We start from the raw sequence: 18,619 nt of genomic DNA on the forward strand, positions 1-18,619 counted from the left end.
GGGTCTCAGACAAGAAGCAGGGAGACCTACGCATTGATATTGACCATCCTGTTGTATCAGATCTGAAGAATCTAGTCTGTTGTGTTGCTGTGTCCCATTGTTTACAGTGAATGGGGATCAATGGCTGCTATCTCCTCATCTTTACGAGGAAATGGTGCTGTTGCTGGCATGCAAGAAGCAGGGAAAGCATCTTTAAGTCTCAGAACAGTGTACAAATCTGGGACTTCATTGATTTTGAAGAGCTGGAGTTCCTGAATTTTAAGTTCTTGATTTGTTTTGTTCACCTAACTTGTTTGGCCTTAGTTCTGATTTTAGTTTGAAGAAAGTTTGAAATTGCTTTGCATCTTGCGCATAGAAACCTTTCCACCAAATTGAAAAAAGAAAAAGTAACTCAAAAAAATTTAAGTGATAGCGCGTTTCCAGACAGCTTGAAAGAGCTCCTCCGCATCCAGGGGCTTTTCACCAGAGTTGTGCAGTCCTGGGTGTAGTTCTGAATGGATGAAGAGTTCCTGAGAGCTAGAATGCTGTCATTAAAACCTGTACCATTGGTATTGGTGCTCTTGACCAGTTTTGAAGCAAATTGTCTACACACCTTGGATGTGCATGCAACCTTGATCGTTTCCTAGGTACCACTGCAAACTTGTAGTTTGTAGTACAGATGATGAGAGGAGGAAAAAAAGTGGTGACACTTTGAAAAATGTGTCCCTGCATTTGGGGACCTTGAGCTTTGGAAAGCTGTTCCCACTGTGCAGGAGTACAAGTCTTTGCTGCAGGAGACTTCGGGGCACGGTTGACGTCACACCACCAGAGGTCAAGAGGAAGCGAACAGTGCTGCACCTGCACCGTGGCTGCAGAAACCGCATATGTTTGCCATACTGTCTTAGAATTAACTAGTTGCCATTTGACATGCAGATGGAAGACATCTTGAAACACAAGCTTGCTCTGGTTGCCTTTGAAATGTTTAACCTATTGTGGATAAAGAACACTAGCACTGTCCTGTATTCACGCAGGATGATTGCTAGGCAGCAGGTGCTTATCAACACACGGATGCAACGATTGTGTTCCACAAATTATGTGTTCCCAAGGCAAACTGCTGTTTAAAACACTTAAACAGGTAAGGGATTTTAAGAGGTCAAACTACATTGTAATTCTAGGGAGCTGGGTTTACTGCTTTTAGGCTTTTCTCATTATATTATAGCCTTCTAAGTCCTTAGGTAACTGGTATATCTCTTACTAACTCGCTTTTATCCAAAGTGCAATGACTTCCAGGATGGCTGAGTACTAATTCAAACTTGTCATTTAATGTCACTTTTAGTTGATTTCTGATTTCCTTTTTTTAAATCTGCAAATAGTTGAGCGGTCAAGCTATTGGATGGTATCCAACTTAGTAGTACTGAGAATAGACCCATTTAAATCAATGGACTTAAGTTAATCATGACTGACTTAAGTTTGTTGATTTCAGTGAGCCTACCAAGTATGACTAGTTGGATACCCCCCATTGTTCCTGGTAGTAAATGCGGATAATTCTGTTGGGTAAATTAAAGTACTGGCTCAAAGGGCTGCTTCACACATGGCTTTCTATATGGTCCAGGACATCACTTTTCTGTATTAAAATCAATGCAGTCATGTGAAAATGCACACTTGGTGTTGTGTGCATACCTAGAAACATAAGCAGATGCTCATCATTTGATCATGCCTTTTCCTGCATGGAATATATATAGGAAGGTCATTGAATGTGAAGAGATAGTCATACTAAGATTTTAAGTGATTCAGATATTGTGAGATACTTAATTCTGGCAAGTGATACAACAGATTTGCTTGAGTAATGATGGAGCATATTAGAACACAGCTTGGTATCAACAGGCACAGTTTAAATTTTTGTCACAACTGTCTGGGTTTTGGCAAGTAATTTGAATTTCCCCTCAATTGTCTTTTAAGTACTGCAAGAAAACAGACCTTTTAAATAAAGAAATGGAAAGAGGTGGTTACACATCCTTTATCGAAATCTGAGTGATTAAGACCATCATCAGCACAATCCTGTGCATGAGGCCTTGGAAGTAAATCCTGTAAAGTTCAGTGGAACTTACTTCCAAGTAAGTGTGTGTAGGGTTGCAGTCTACTCTGATGGTGCGAATGCCACAGCTGATTTAGATGTTCACACTTGAAATGCAGTCTGCTGTATTTGCAGTATTCCTTTAATGATTTTTTCTTAGATCGTTCAGGTGAATTGAGTTGATTCACTTTGAATTAAAACTACACAGTTGTTTGTACTTTCCCTCTTATTGTTTACCCCAGTATCTTTTAATTGCAGTTCATTTGTGATGCTGGGGGATGCTCTAATGGCTGCTCCATAATAGTGAGTTATTTCTTCACAGGATTGGTCAGCCCCTCTGGATTGGTTAGAGGGACATCTTTGTCTGAAAGGTAAACTGTACATTTTTCTTAACATACTGAATTCCTGCTGCTTAAGTTGGCTTGGGCTATGGCATATAAGAATATGAAAAAATGGATTTAACTCTGTAAGCATACCAAGCAGACAGAAAAGTATTTAAATACTGAACCTGCTTCTTTATAACTATGCATTCTATGGTAAGAATATTTTTGAAGTTCTTTGCTTATCTTGAACTGCACACCGAGTTTGCCATTCAGTATATTAAGAGCGTGATCCAGCAAAAGTTAAGCCTCATTAATAGACTTTCATTAAGGGGGAGTGAAGAGCATACATATTTTTTTCTCAGAAATCAATGGGACTGAAAAGTGCTTAGCCATTGCTCTTTAGCATTAGTTAATTTTCATAAGAAAACGATTACAAACAGGAAAATATTTAAAAATAATGTACAACCAATTTTAAAAATATAACTGACACAATTGAAAGTAGATTGGTAGATCAGTGTTTAAAGTTCTAAATCTTCAAGCTAAGCATTTCATTATAAAATGTATATAAGATACACCAAACAATATAAAATATTTCTGCACCTCAATAAGAGATGGTTTGTAGTTGTATACAAACTCTTCTACATTCTGTCTCTGAATATTTGAGAAATAGCAATTGCTTACACTTCACATTTAGTAGTGTCTGAAGGTGGACTGGGAAAAACACCTATTCTTAATTAAAAGAAGTATCAATTCGATCCCCATAGAATTCACACACCAGTGTATAGTTCTAGATGTTATGTTACCTTTTCACAACAAGGGCTACAAAGAACTTTCTCTGTATTCGTAGGATGGTATCCAACTCTAAGTTGACTCCAGATCAATGGACCTGGGTATAACTTAGCTGGATAACTCCTGTTGCTGTTTTGTTAGGTTGTAAAGGAAAATTGATTGGTTAAAAGCTATTATCAATGGAAGCTTATCTAAAGTGTCTCATCTAATACAAATTTTAAGTTTAGCAATTGGTAAAATGTAGAGGTATGGACATAAGTTAGTGTCTCGAGTTATTCTGTTTTAGGTAATTTGTTAAAACTAAGACGATAAAAAGTATAAAATCTTTACTGAAGTCAATATATTCTGGCAGTTGCTAATAGCAGAAAGTAAACTGTGATCTGTGAGTGGTCATAGACCACTGATTATTTTCTGGCAAATCTCCTTGTACCTGCTGCTTTCTGGGGTTATTGGAAAGAAAGCTGGGAGTGTGTAGACCTTGGTCAGCCAGCAGGGCACTTGTTGCACAGGTTAGTTATGCCCTAATTTAAAGATACTCTTAAGTATGTATGTACTTTTGCTTTGAAAATTTAAAAGAAATTGGTGGTCCATGGTTAGACCAAACTTCGCTAACTTTGTGACCTCCAGCTATTTTGGACTGATAGAAGTTTCAGTCCAAAACATTTGGTATGCACCAGGTTGGTGAAGACTAGATTAGATCCAACATGTAAGAAAGACTAACATTGTTCTTCCCTTAGCTTTAGAGCCTTGTGCTTTGTAAAGCGTCTTCTCCAACCTTCCCCCCCAAGATGTTATTGGACTACTGATTTCCTTATCCTTGACAGTTGCCCAACTGATGGGATGATGGAAGTTGTTGGACTACAACATTTGGGAAGAAGGTTGGGGAAGGCTGCTTTAGAACATTGGATCATGAGAAATCTGTTACAATTAGCACTGCAATTAGCAATACAGGGGTGGAAAACTGTAGCCCTTTAGCTGTTGTTGGGTTTTTAGCCAGTGGTGAGGGATTGTGGAAGTTGTCCAGCTTCACAGGTTCCACATCTGCATTACATAGTACTGCATTTGAACCTGAGAAGATTGTGTGAGCTTTATGGATCCCATTTTGGACATCCTAACAATGTGAGGACTTTGCCTTCTGATGCTTCCTGATCTGTGGTTTTGAATCAGAAGAGAGTGATCCAACTAACTGATCTTTAGAGGTAGAGAAGAATGAGCGCATAAGATATGCCAGGTTTCATACTTGAAGAGTATATCAAACAAGCAGGTAGCCTTAAAAGTGCTTATCCAAATAATGGAGGGTCTTTTGGTAAGAAATCAACCTTGTGTGTGAAATTACTTATATGTTGGCAACTTAATGTCAGGGGTGTCTGCAGTTATAGGCTGCATCCATTTACAGCTTTTATTGGGCATGTGGCCCTCCAGGCCTCTCTAACTAGCACTCGGGACTTTCTCCAGCCACACTCCCTCCTGAGCCACCAGTCCTGTTTGCACTCTCATTTGAGTACTTTTGCCTGGCTGGAATGTTTCTGATCATGCTCCTTGCTTCTCTGGCTGGAACGTAGTAAGGGATATGTGGATGTGAAGAAATTAGCTTAGTATACAAAGGTAAAAAGTTCACATGCATTGCTTTGCCTGCTTTTCCCCTCTGCGCGTCCCCAACAGTGGCACATGGCTTCTGGAAAGTTGTCTAGAAGGGAATGTGGACCTTGGACGGAAAAAATGTTCCCCACCTCTGGTTAATATTCAGGCTTTTGTTGTACATACAGTGGTACCTTGGGTTAAGAACTTAATTCGTTCTGGAGGTCCGTTCTTAACCTGAAATTGTTCTTAACCTGAAGCACCACTTTAGCTAATGGGGCCTCCTGCTGCTGCTGCTGCTGCGCCGCTGCACAATTTCTGTTCTCATCCTGAAGCAAAGTTCTTAACCTGAGGTAATATTTCTGGGTTAGTGGAGTTTGTAACCTGAAGCATATGTAACCCGAGGTACCACTGTAATGCATCCACACTGCAGTCTTCTTTGGGGCAACACTTAGATGTATTCAGGGCTTTGTGTGTGCTGTAATCCTGCACAGAGGCAGATTTTAAATATTCTGCCCAGAAGGCGGCATCCTGAGGAACTCTGCTTTCATGGTTTAAAGTGGGAGTGAAGATGTGTACAGACATGCCTACTACATTTTAAGTAGAGGAGTGGGGACATGTGAATAGGATTCCCACTGGTTAGAAGGGTAGGGTTTTGATGCCCTGTGTAGATTCTTGTTCCTTATTAATAATGGAACCAAAATAAATTATGCAAGATAAGCAAGTATATGTAAGCATGAATAATTTATAGTTAGCTAAATTTAGATTTTCTGAGTACAGAATTTTGATTTTGGTGCACACAGCCCTCCATTTACAGCCGGTCAGAATTTAATCTCTGGCACCTTCATTTGTGGCACCTGAGCTGCTGAGAAAATGTAAATGCAAGAAAATGCCATATTTGTTTTCCTACATTAACTTGCTGTGTTTTTCTGATCACTTGGACCTCTTTCACTGCTTAGGTCAGGATGCAAAAGACAAGAAGCTCAGATGTGCACACCAAGCTGTCTTGCATAGCTTGCATATCAATTTCTGCTTTCAATCCAGCCTTGCATGCTGGAGGTAGATTTTTAGTCTGCTTGGTGTGCGTTTCTCACATTGGGACTGCAAATCTAATTGGAACAGTTTAAAAAATAAACCAGTGTAAAATGAAAGGCTACTGCAGGTTAGATTCTGGTTGCAGTTGAGCTGTTTTATCCAGTAGCCACCAGTCAGTGATACATTGAACACTAGCAATATAGTGCATTTCTCTTACCTCCTATTCTGGGCACCAAGGATTGGGGAATCTGAGAACCATCTCACTTAACTGAATACAGAATGGATTTGGGAGCATTCTGCTTTGTCATATTCAGTACTCTAGGAAAAGAGAAATAATTATTCTGTTATAACAGCCTAGTTGATGGTAAGGGAGAAGAGGTATCATGAAGGTCAAGGACTTCTGTAGCTCAGAGGTAGGGAACCTGGTGCCTTCCAGATGTTACTGGAAAACAACTCATCATCCCTGAACATTGCCCATGCTGGCTACCACTGATGGAGTCGAAAAATAGATTTCCCACCCCTCCTCCAGCTGCTTCATACCCTAATTCTATTCTAAATACCTCATCTTGACATCTCTCTAGTTTATAATACTTTAGTCTTGCTAAGTTTGAGAATTTTTGCTCTGGGGAGTAAATGACTGAGGGTGGGAGAGGAATTAGCAGTCAATTGCTATTTTAATGGGAAGTGGAAGAGAGCAAAGTGTGTAGAAAAGCACTTTAAGGGCATGGTGATGCTCTGGTCATTTGTTTCTGCTGTGTAACACAGGACCAGTAGTGAGCAAAACAACAGCCCGTAATTTGTTTATTACCAAATCTGGCTGTGTAAAGAACAGTGTTTCTTCTGATGGAGCCAACCAGGCATTGGGGCAGTGAGGTGGAGCATAGGACAAGTGTCTTTAAAAATGCCTTAGTCATAAAAAAAGAAATTGTGATAAAAGGTTGTGACATAGAATTACATTCATGGAATTAGAGGTCTTGGTACTTGGAAATTTCCCAAATATTGCTTCAGTAAATGCTGATGCACATATTTCAAGGAAGATCTGGGACTCTTGGAGCCCTTAATCATTTTGGATCTTTCTTCTCTAGTTGCTTGGACTGCTGCGTGTAGTAGGACACACTAGGAACCAATACTTATACTAGTATAAAAGTTGATACCCTGGCTATAGATTGTGAGTGAACGTTAATGTCATTCAACTTTTGGAGGCATAAATGCCCCCCTTTCTACATGGTGGGCAGGCAAGTTAGTCTGGTTGTTCCTAGAAAGCTTCAGGAGTTAGGATATACTCCTAGGGTTCTGAAATCTTACTGTTAGTCTCATGGTTGCATATAATAAATGGGTGACCTAGGACTGCAACCCAGGCATTCATGAGTAACAATGCCCACCCGTTACCCTGTGTTTGATGCGACTGGTTTATGGAAGACCTGAATGACTGGGAAGGGAGACTGTTGCTGCAATAAAAGCATCAAAGGGATCACCGATGCTTTCTGTAGTGTGTGATTTGGCTGAAAATTCCAGTTAGCAAATAGATGTGTGAATCTGAGCTTTGCCTACCCAGGAACTATGCATTTCTGCGCACACTTGCTGTTATTGTGTATACCACTTTCAGTTTGCATTGAAGGATTCTCTTATGTACACAATTGAGAATGCACAATATTTGAGGTTCAGTATGCACTGCATCCTCTCAGATATATGGGATGTCTCTTGTCAATTAAAGCCATTCCTGTCCTGGCTGACAAGGCATTGAAAAGTGGGGTCCTGTGTTTGGAAGTTAATGCTTCAAGGATGTCTTGAGTAATGAGTAGCTGCTCATTGCTTTCCTAGGCCATTTCCTGTAAAGTTCTTTCAGATGGAGAAAGATGGTGTTTGGAGCAGTATAACAGCACCAAGCTGTTTCTTCTTTTCATCCAAATCAGATACTTCAGTCTTGATACTCACTCTGTTTGGAGACTACTGACTGTAGAGGAGTAATTAATCAGACATGGCCAAAATAAACATGGTTGGCACCAAACATTCAGTGATAATGCCTGCTTGTGGAATGGAAATGGACTTCTTCCCTGCAGATCCCAACAATCTGGTTTCTTTGTCCTCTCTCCAGTGCCCTTCATTCTCCCTCAATGATATCTGATTTGGGGTGTGTGCAAAGGGCTTCAGGGGAATGTGTAAGTGGACACTCACATTGGATCTCACCCTGTATTACTCAGGATGGACCATGATTTAGAGTGGGGATAAATTGCGATGTAACTAGTGCAATTATTCTGTGACGAAAGAGCAATAAAATGTCAGGAGATTTAGTGTAAGTACAGAGGCAATATACAGGGGAAAGTCATTGTGTTAGTGCAAGGAATCCTGTCTGTGCAACAGAATTTCCTCTCTTCTCCCTGTCTGTTCCTCCACCCTCAAATCTCTTCTGGGCGGTTCCGTCAACCCTCCAGAGCAGATTTGGAGATGATGTGCCAGAAGAGGAGAAGGAGAGCAATTTTTCTTGTGCATAGAGAAGTCCTTGGACAAATGGGATGACTTCATTGGATACAAACCATAGATATATACTTGCAGTAAGGTAGAATTTTTGTTCTCCGTTGAACTATATGTGACTACCTATTGACAATACGGTAGGATCTTTAGTGACTAAGTCACAGAAATTATCAACTCATTTAAAAAAGGTGGGCAATTCAGTTTGGGGAAAGAGACTGAAAATAAAACAGACATTTCAGTACATTTATGGTGCAGATATATTTAGGGTATTGATTCAGTGGTTCACAAAGGATATGAATTCGTCCAGAGTCTTTTTTTAAACTTAAAAAAAAAAAATAGTTTAAATTAGTAGCCGATACATGTTAACTAAAAGTATCCCTATGTCTGTCCTGAATCTACTTCTAGTCAACTTTGTTGGGTGATGTCAATTTCTAGTAGTGAGAGAGAAGAAAAACAATTCACAAGTTTCTACTTCTTTATAGTCTTCACAGTTTTTTTTAGAAATTGCAATGATTTCTTTTAAATAATTTTTATAAATTGTCAACTCAAAAAATATCAAAGTGATATAAAATGAAGTCACTTAAACATAACATTAACGATAAGGAACAAAGTCCAACACTGAATTGAATTAAACCAAATTAAGTGACCCCATTTACTTCCCTCCTCCCCACTTCATAAACTATAAGGCCAATTTCTTCCCAAGGTATGCTTACTAGATTTTTTTCAATGAATCCGGGGACACCTTTTTTTGTTTGTTTGTTTGTTTTGTTTGTTTTTTTTGAAGATGAGTAGAAACAGGGAGTCAGTAGTGGGGATGGTTAGGCAAAAGACCCTGGGCCCAAGCACACATGCATATTGTATAAAGGTGCAAAGCCCTTCTTTCACACCCTGTGAAACAAAAATGCGCAGAGTTTTTAAAAAACTGGGCAACGGCAGGCCGCCCACCCGTAACTCCCAAGCCTTCCCCGATCTCCTGCCCCCTTCCCCCTTTGTTTTGACAGATCGGGGGAGGCTCGGGAGTCACGGGCTGGTGGCCGTTGTCCAGGAGGAATGCGCAAGGCGCGTGGATTCTCTGCTACACAAGGTGCAAAACACTTCTTTCCCACCCTGTGAAACATAAATGCACAGGAGGGCAACGACCGACCGCCCACAACTCCCAAGCCTCCCCTGATCTGTCAAAACAAAGGGGGAAGGGGGCAGGAGATCTGTACCGCTGGACATCCCCAGTTCCCCTTTGGCAGTGGCATCGAGCAGCTCCTGAAGCCAGCCAGAGCCAACTGCGCTACCAGGCTGGCTCGGGGCTGCTGAGGCTGCCGCTGCCACATTTCCCGGGGACAGATTTGCAAATCTTGGGGACATTCCGGGGTCGGAATTTGTCCGGGGATAGATTTGCATATCCAGGGACTGTCCCCGGGAACCGGGGACATTTGGGTAACCCTATGACCTAAGGGAGATGCATCATCCCATTACATCATTGCAGTTCCTTCTCTGTTCCTTTCTGTCTAACAATACATGTTTTCTAGATAAGTTGCCTGAACTTTACATGAAATTCTAAAAGTTTCTGTGCCATGTATCTGTGTAATGGCATGTCTGGACCGTAAAGTTTTATTTTCATTAATTTCTCCAATACCTAACTTTCCCTTTTCGGTGCTGTGATACCCTGAGCAGAGTTCTTCTATGACCTTAAAACATTTCCTGGAGAGTTATTGTGAATTTAGATCAACATCATCTGAATGTGTAAAGTTAGAGTGTGTGGTACTTAGGTATGTCATTTGCACTGAATGAGATTGAGGGCTCTGCTCAGAAGAAAATACTTGGTGATGTACAAAGCAGGTTGGTTTGCCTTGTACCACTTCAGAGAATCCCAGCTTGGATTTGGGTCCAAAGCAGAGCCCTGCTGCAGAAAATCTAAAGCTTTCCAGTGAACAGGCTGGGATAATCAACAACTAGCTCTTTGCCCCCTCTTTACAATTAGATGAAGTTAGCCTCTTCTAAGTAGCTAAAGCTTGCCAAATTTCATACAGATAGGTTGTTGTGCTAGGCCCCCTTTAAAGTTGTGGGGTGGATTTGAACTGAATTTGGCACTTTTGCCACTCCTCCCAGTAACTGCTTTGGGGCAATGTGAACTTTGCACCCTCCTACTTTTTCCTTGACAGAGTGGATGACATTTTCCTGAAGCATGGAAGTATACTGCTTGTCTACAATTATGACATCATAGGCTTCAGGTGCTCAAAAAACAGGTACAGGTGAGAAGGGGACATGTGCATACTTATCCTGCACCCGATGTCCTTGCTTGCTCCACTCACAACCTTCTTGTGTGAAGTGGAAGGTCTGAATGGGGCTTGGTAAGCACATTCAAACCCCCTTCAGACCCACTTTTGGGGAGGGGAGAGGAGAGTAGGGACATGGGGATGAAGACCTTTATGCAAGTCCTTCCACCACCTCTGAATATCTGAAAGGGCACACTCACACATAACAAAGTACACATAGGAAGAGTACAGTACTACCCAAACACATATAATGTTTTCTCTCTTTTTTTTATGCTGAACTTAAATGCATGTACAACTTGGCTCACAGTGAGGAAGTCAGGGGTGAAGGCAAGTGACGTCAATATAGGAACACAGGAAGCTGCCTTGCATTGAATTAGGCCATTGGTTTATCTAGCTTAGTACTGATTGGCAGTGGCTGTCCAGCTTTTCTGACTTTAAGGCTCTCTCTGAGCCCTACCTGGAAATGGAACCTGGGACATGTTTGATTAAAGGAGCAATGTTTCCAGTGAGCTATGGCCCTGCCTCGCAATAATAAATGCCCCACTAATATGAATAATGAGAAAGACACAGTAAGTGAACTGAAAAATAAGAGCACAAGCGATTTGTTGGGGAATTACGGAATGATTTTGAGAATGATTTTTCTGGATATAGGGAATGACTGGTTGGGATTGGAATAAGATTGGATGGGGAACCTGTGGCCCTCCAGATGTTTGACTAACATGCCTGTCATTCTTGGCAGTAGGCCATGCTGGCTGGAGCTAATGGGAGTTGGGGACACAGGAGGGCCAGAGGTCCCCCAACCCTGGTTTAGATAACGTAGGACAAAAAGCAACCACCAAAACATCACCATAAACTCCTTTGTGATCTTCGAATGAAGGGCTGTATAGAAATTTAATAACTAAGTAGTAAAATAATTACTGTTTCTAAAAGTGAACTAGCAAACAACAATGAAGATTGGTGGAATTGTTCAGATACATCACTCGCAAAAGCACTCATGAGTAAGCCCTAAATGGGAGCTGGAGCTGCCAGTCACAAAACTTCACCCTCTTCACACAGGGTGCTTTCTCTTTCTGGAGAGCTTGGTTGTATTAACATTTAACTGACTGTTTTGGGGTGTCTGTTTCACTCTCCATCCTGCTGACTCCAGAAAATTCAGGAATACATTCAGTGACACCAGTGCTAAGACATATCAATGAAACTTCTGTTTACGTACCAAAAGTTAGTTGCACTTGTAGGATTCCTGTGTGCTTCTTTTCTTACCCCACTGTTATTAAACTAACCTACTTACCTACCACCTTGTTTCACTAAACTTGTCCTCCTTAAGCACTGGATTGGAAGATAACCAATGTAACAGCCAATTTATAAAACAAGATACAGGAGGAGATACAGGAAATTACGCACCTGTCAGTGTAATGTTGGTCCCTTCTCTACTGTAAATCCACTTTGCCACAATGTCTTCATCAACCTTAACCATTGTTAAAATGAGGCCAGTGAGATTCCCTGTTAAGCAGGGGTTGAAGCAGTTTTGCAAGACCAGAGTTAAAAGGGTGTTTGGTTAGTAACAATAGTTAATGTCACGACAGACGTACAATTAAGGCTTTGAAGGGAAAAGCAGAGATTTATAGATCAACGTATTATGGCTGCAGTGACTTTCAGAAGCAGAAGTATGCAAAGTAAGAGAAGCCACTGTGCAGTTAACGTTCTTCCAGATGAAATCAGTAGACATAATTAAGAAATGGCAGGGTATAGTCTACTAAGGCCTGTCCTGTCTGCAGCACAAATATTATAGAAAACCTTGTCCATTGTTTATGAATATACCTTTAACTTTTTATTAGAAAAAATAGGATTTGAGGCTTTTGAAATACTGAAGAACCAAGGGGAAAAATGATGCTAATGTTTTAAAATACAGCAAAACATGTGGGAATAACTAGGTAGCATCCTCCCCTCGTGCTGCTTCATATAGAAGAATTTCCTTGTTCTACCTACCACCATCAGTAGCATGCAGTCTCTACCCATTTTCAGTTCTTACATGGTTCTTTGGAGGTTGCAGGCTTTTGTTTTGCTGAAATTATATGGATTATATACCATTATTTCTGTACAGATGTTTGTATATGAGTTGCACTATAGCAAAAGATGAAGTCATGGGGACTTAAGGTTGTAAAGTAGCTGAGTTCTAGCATTAGTCAGCTGCACATCAGATCAATTAGCATGATGTCTACAGTGAATAAATGCACAAGAAAATACATTTGAAAAGGAAGTTGCCAAGAAGGAGATGGCTTTTTAAACTAGTTGTGGAATGTTTGTCGTCTTTAATGACAGATGTCTACACAACTTCCCCAAAGTGAAGCAGTGTACAGAAAAAGGGTGACCAATACTACATTATGGTGTAGTTGACAGCACATTGTGTATCTATTAGCAGCAGATCATATAAAAAACAGCTGATCTATTTTCATGCACACATACACATTCTGGTGAGGACAGGGAGCTGATGATTCCATGGATGCATGGGCTACACACAGCCCTGAAAATAGCTAGCAAATGAGCTATCACCCAAAGTAAAGAAGTGTGTATCTGTACATAAACATGAACAACAGAAACTAGACTGCTTTTGCCATCTTAGTGCGACTTAATGTTTAGGTGGCAGGTATAGGATGCTTTTGAGATAAAGCGAGATTTTTGGCCTAATTAGTTTTCACATTGCCATGCTGATGTTGAAAATCTGGAATCAGTGCATTTCCCTGGAACATATATTTCTAGTAAACATGGTAGCAGCCCACTGATGGGATAAAATGGATATCTGTTTTGGTGTCCTTGTGAAACTGTCTATACAGATGGTACATATCAGGAATTGTTCCTCTTTGCTGGACAGGTCTGCTCAACTTGGGATTGCTGGTGATGGGGTTCCCTTCTATATCTTTTTGTCTGCAGTTCAACACCACTCTACCTCTATTTAGTAGAAGCACCTTCAGATCTGGCCTGCAAACTTAACTGCAAAGTGTCAAGTCTAGGTAAATATGAATGATCCCAATTTCCTTCGTATCTTGGTTGGATTTGCATGTTTCTCTGTTCATCACGTTCCATTATTTTACTGAAACATCTGTAGTAGCATAGTTAATCAGTCCAACTCAAATGAAACTAAGATCAGCAGGCCATCTATTATAGTGCTGTCTGTTACCAGGCTGTACAGTGAAAGACTTCGCAAGTCAAATCCAGCCCACCCATCATGAATGGTGATCCACTTGGCCGTGATAAAACTAGTGTCTGGAACTGGGAAAGCAGATTGTCAAGTGTGTGACAAGCCACTGTAGGGAAACATTAGATTTTTAGCTGGAGTTGCCTGCTAAAATATGCACCATATTATTGGCTTGTGCCACCTTACAGGGTTTAATACCTCACATTTAATACCTCACATTTTGGTCAGTTCACCCTCATGGCTAGGAAGTTTTAAATGCCTGCATGAAGTTAAATACAAATGGTAATTCTCTCTGTGCATCCCATTCCATTTGAGTAGCAGCATTATGTACAAGGATAGATATTCCATTGTTGCCATCAAGTGGGTATTTGCTGGTGGGGTATTCACAGGGGTGATTAGCAAGTGGATACTTCATTCTTGCTGCCTGGAAAAAGTGTTCTCACATGGAGCCACTTGACGTGTTACAAACTTCCTACATGAAAGAACATGGATTTATATTTGATATAAGAATTTTTACATTTTATAATCACTGCTACTGATAGGTAGGAAACTACCTCACACCAGGTGATACTTTTGTCCCTGATGCCTTGTGCTGTGTGCTCTGATTGGTAGTGTCTTAGGCAGAGATTTCCCCTGCCACTGAATCACCTACTTTTTTACTTTTAACATTTGAAATGTGAGGTATTGAATCTAGACCTTCTGCATGAAAAGCATGTGCTTCACTTCTGAGCTATGGTCCCTTCCCATAGAATACGAAACGTGTGTCTCAGTCTTAAGTATATGCCAAGAAGTGGTGATTTGTGTGTTTATATACATGCAGCAAAACATGTGTGTGATGATCAGAAATGACTCTGGGCATTTGTAACCTGTGAACTAAACAAGTTAAGGGGACTGTTGAGAGATTTCCTTGTTCATTTTGTGTGATAGCCCCTGTAGGTCATCAGAAGTGACGTGATCGTTGATCTTTTTCTGGCCCTTGTTTCCTTTTGAGTATAGGAAAAGATGCTTTCCTGTAGCATATAGAATTACAGGTTTACATATGGAAGCTTGTTCATTCTCAAACTATTATCCCCCCCCCCATTAAACCACTTTTAACATAACCTAAAAGGCCAATATACCATATTCTGTAATGAAAAGGTCTGTTGCACCAATATATGGTACTTGATAAAATTTAAAACTTGATGCCTATGGTTAACTTACTCTCTAATCCTTTCTAGGAGACGGTGTAGTGAGAGCCAGCAGTGTTGTCTTCTGTCCAGATTCTGAAGACAGTTTGTATTTCGCAAATTACTGTTGAAATGGAATTCACTTTCGGAGGCGGGAGGGGGGCATTTGCTGTTAAATGTCTTTCATCCCCTTAAGCAGCTTTTCCTCCTTGGGTTTTCTGCTTACTCTTTAAGTAGTGACCTCTTTCACACTTTTAGGTTGCTAGTATTTGGACCTTCAGAGGTGAGTTAGCTTTTTCTGTGTTTTGGGACATTGGGAAGGCATGGGATACCAGGCTTGTTAGACTTGGCTATTAAAAATGTTTCTTGCAATTTTGTTTGTACCTAACAAGGTGTTAAAAAGTCGGTTTATGGCAGAGGCATTCAGTTGTATGTTCAGGATTTGAAGGTATACTTAATTTCAGTTTTCATAGTATATAAATTTACTATCACACTGTTTTGTTAAGGATACCAGGATATCCTTAAGGATACCAGGATATCCTTCAAAAGGATATCTTTTGGAAAAGTCCTTTAATTTATTTCTTTTTATTACATAGTCGACAAACTGTTATAAATGTTACATGATATGGCTTCTTCCAATTGCTGCAGAATTTTGCTTGCTTATGTAGTCAGTTCAGCTTTTTTCTTGCCTCCATTTTTGGGCTACCGGTGCAAGGAATAGTGAAAGGGAAGAAACAAGGTAACAGCTGCCCGCAAAAATGAAGGAGTAAGCATATGTCTGAGTGTAATCATGTAGCCAACCTGTAGGAGGGAATCAGAGTTCAGTTACTTAAGTTTTTGATATTTCAGTTGAATATCACTTCATTTCCCCTCAACATTACTATTGCAGAGCTTATATAGAAGGGCCAAGGAAAACAGATGAGAGTTTAAATGTTTATTCTGCAAGACTATAGACGTCCACAGTACAATACTCAAGATTAATTTTGTCCCACCCAAAGCATTTGTTGTACAATACATTTTGGAGCATGAAACAAACACCAGTCTGGCCACACAGCAATCAGATGAGATATGCTCTTTGTGATATCTGATTGGTGTACTATACATACAAATAAATAAATCCCTGTGGCCTTTTTTAAGTAACTCTACCAGTTTTCCTCTGAGCAATATTTTTGTCCTCTGCCAAGGTGTTCTTAAAATGTGCCACCAGAGGGCCCACTCTTTTTTTCTTCACTGGAATACATGTCTGTTTCAAGGTATTCTGAAATGAACTCCCAGTGGAGGACTGTTTATACAGATTTCCATTCACGGGTGCTTCCACATACAAGTAGATCTACTCCATTCAGGGGCCAATTGGCATTCAGAGGCAGGCTCCATTTAGCTATCAAGGCTAATAGTTGCTGATGGAGTTTTATGAATCTAGTTTTTCTGTGCAGTTCTATGCTGGTTTACTTTGGAAATAAGTCTTACTGTGTTTCATGGGGCTTTTTTCCAGGAAAGTGTGCGTAGGATTGCAGTCTTACCCGTTATGTGAAAGAGTACTCCCTTCTGAATCTACTGTGTGTCCATTTTTCTGATTGACTCCATGAAATAATTACTTTTTTATCAACTTCCTCTACACCATGCATAATTTTATAAACCTTTTATGCCACACCATAGTCAACTTCTCCCACCAAACTAAAACACCTTAAAGCCTTAAATCTTTATTTTAGGGAAATTTATCCAGCCCCCTATCATTTCAGTTGTTGTTCTTTGTACCCCTTCCAGTCCTTTTTGAATTGTACACAATAATGCAAATGCTGCCACACTAGATTTATACCAAAGAGAGAGACAGTGACTGTTTTAGTTCTTCTCCTAATAATATTTCATGTTTTATTGCTACTGTGTCCTGAGCTGACATTTTCAGTGAGCTGTGCACTCAAGCAAATGCATTTTTCCCTCATTAGTTTCAGTTAAGACCCCATTGCTGTGTATAAGAAGTTTTGCACTAACTCAGAATTGCCTTTGCTATTCTTCTGTTAGTCATTCGCCCAGTTTAGAGAGATCTTTCTAGAGTTCATCGCAACCTGTGTTTCACTACTCTGAGTAATTTTGTGTTATCCACAGTCCTGACAGCTCCATTGCTCACCCTTGGCTCCAGGTTTATGAAGTTAAATAGCATTGGCCTCAACACACATCCTTTGAGAACCCTACTGCTCCATTGTGAGAACTACTCTCGCCTTCCTGTTCTTTAGCCATGTTAGCAGTTCAGATCACCCCCTTATCTCAAGCTAAGTTTACTTTGCCTTTTGTGACACTATAATGGCTGTATGATTTCTCCTATCTGCTGCTTTTGACCCAAATAATTCTAATTGATTTTAGTCTTTTAACTTGATATTCTCTCTCTCTCTCTCTCTCTCTCTCTCTCTCTCTCTCTCACACACACACACACACACACACAAAATTAGTCACCTTGAAAGTGCTAGTAAAAGGAGTACTATCAGTGACCAATATGTACGTGTTCAGTAATTTCATGTTCTTTCTTTTAAGAACTCTCAGGTAATGTGACTGGGTTGCGCTCCAGTGACTTGTTAATTTGTAATTTGTCAGTTAGCTTTAAACATCTTCCTTTGATGCCAGTATTGGCAAAGCACCAATACAGATGCCCTCCAGGATAACAATAGATTCTGATTTGGATCTCTCTGCAACTACTACCACAGTGACTAGTGATGCAAAGATTCTGTTTAGCCTCTGCAGTCTCCCTCATTCAGTAATTTTTTTACGCCTTTCATTAAGGTACTGTGTCTCCCTGGTTGGTTTCCTGCACCTGCTGCATTTAATACATGTTTTGCTCAGCTCATGCCTTTAGGAGTTTCCTCTTCATTGCTTTAATTGTTTGCTTTCTTGTTACTTGATTCCCCCGCCCCAACCTTGTGTTCTTTATTTTCCTCATTAGAGCAAGTCTTTCGCTTTTAAAAGTGCAGGTAGCCAGTGTAGTACCCTTCAGTTGCTACTGGACTAGAGCTCCCATCAGCCCCAGGCAGCATGGCCAATGTTCAGGGATGGTGGGTGTTGTAGTTAACAACATTTGGAGGGCACCAAGTTGCCTTTTTCTTCACACTGTTGTTTACCCATGCTAGTAGCCTGTTGGACTTGTATGCCACAGGTTAGAAAGGGAATGAACATTTTATCTGAGTTTCTGTTACAGTGGTTTTAAACAAGCTCCAAGATTACTGAAGGGATTTGGCCATCCTTTCAACTTCCATATTATGTTTTCAGTTCTGCCAGCTACATAAGTCCTGAGGCAACATCTAGCCATTTTGAAAAACAGATTGAAGACTAAAATCACACACAAAGCAGGCAACTCGGGACAGAGTTAAAAGGCATAGCAGCTTCCTGGAGATGAGCACAAGCAAAGGCCTGGGAGCACAAATGTGTTTTTAGAAGTTGCCAAAATGACATTAACTTTGGCATTTTCCTGAACTCAGAGGGCACGTGGTTCCACAACACGAACACTACCACAGGAAATATGAAACTACCCAGTTCCAGGAATGTGAATGTGGGGTTGTAGGTGTGCTTCCCCATCCACATTCTCACCCAGTCATGTAGGACTAAAGACAGCTTGAGGTGAAAGTCTCTCCTAGTTGGCAATGAAATTTGCCAGTGTTACAGGACAAGCCAATATTGGCTGGTTGCCTGGGCAAATGGGATTTATTTTCTCTTTTCTTCCCCTCCCCCTTTCTCTTTCTCCCTCTATCACATGC

At 40.5% G+C, this 18,619-nt stretch overlaps 1 protein-coding gene and 2 long non-coding RNA genes across 5 annotated transcripts in view; 1 reads left to right on the forward strand and 2 right to left on the reverse strand.

Moving 5' to 3' along the window:
* Positions 1 to 18,619, reverse strand: part of LOC309344461 — a 124,311-nt gene that overhangs the window by 86,609 nt on the left and 19,083 nt on the right. The window lies entirely within an intron of this gene.
* LOC309344311 overlaps positions 1 to 18,619 on the forward strand; it is a 23,534-nt gene continuing 4,915 nt past the window's right edge. The window contains exons 1-6 of one of the 3 annotated variants that reach the window (XR_014157679.1): positions 1 to 1,114; positions 2,376 to 2,424; positions 7,600 to 8,335; positions 10,407 to 10,496; positions 13,449 to 13,528; positions 14,931 to 15,380. This is a non-coding gene — a long non-coding RNA (uncharacterized lncRNA). Of the gene's footprint in view, positions 1,115 to 2,375; positions 2,425 to 7,599; positions 8,336 to 10,406; positions 10,497 to 13,448; positions 13,529 to 14,930; positions 17,652 to 18,619 lie in introns of those variants that run through there. The other 2 variants (XR_014157680.1, XR_014157681.1) reach the window with 2 other exon arrangements.
* SLC16A4 (solute carrier family 16 member 4) overlaps positions 15,553 to 18,619 on the reverse strand; it is a gene marked incomplete at its 3' end in the record, with an annotated part of 16,695 nt that continues 13,628 nt past the window's right edge. Inside the window, exon 8 of the mRNA XM_081866582.1 lies at positions 15,553 to 15,680. Within this exon, the coding sequence (XP_081722708.1) occupies positions 15,553 to 15,680 (128 nt within the window). The remainder of the gene's footprint in view (positions 15,681 to 18,619) is intronic.

The sequence above is a fragment of the Podarcis erhardii genome (assembly GCF_964252035.2).
Source record: "Podarcis erhardii genome assembly, chromosome: 6".
Lineage (NCBI taxonomy): Eukaryota > Metazoa > Chordata > Lepidosauria > Squamata > Lacertidae > Podarcis > Podarcis erhardii.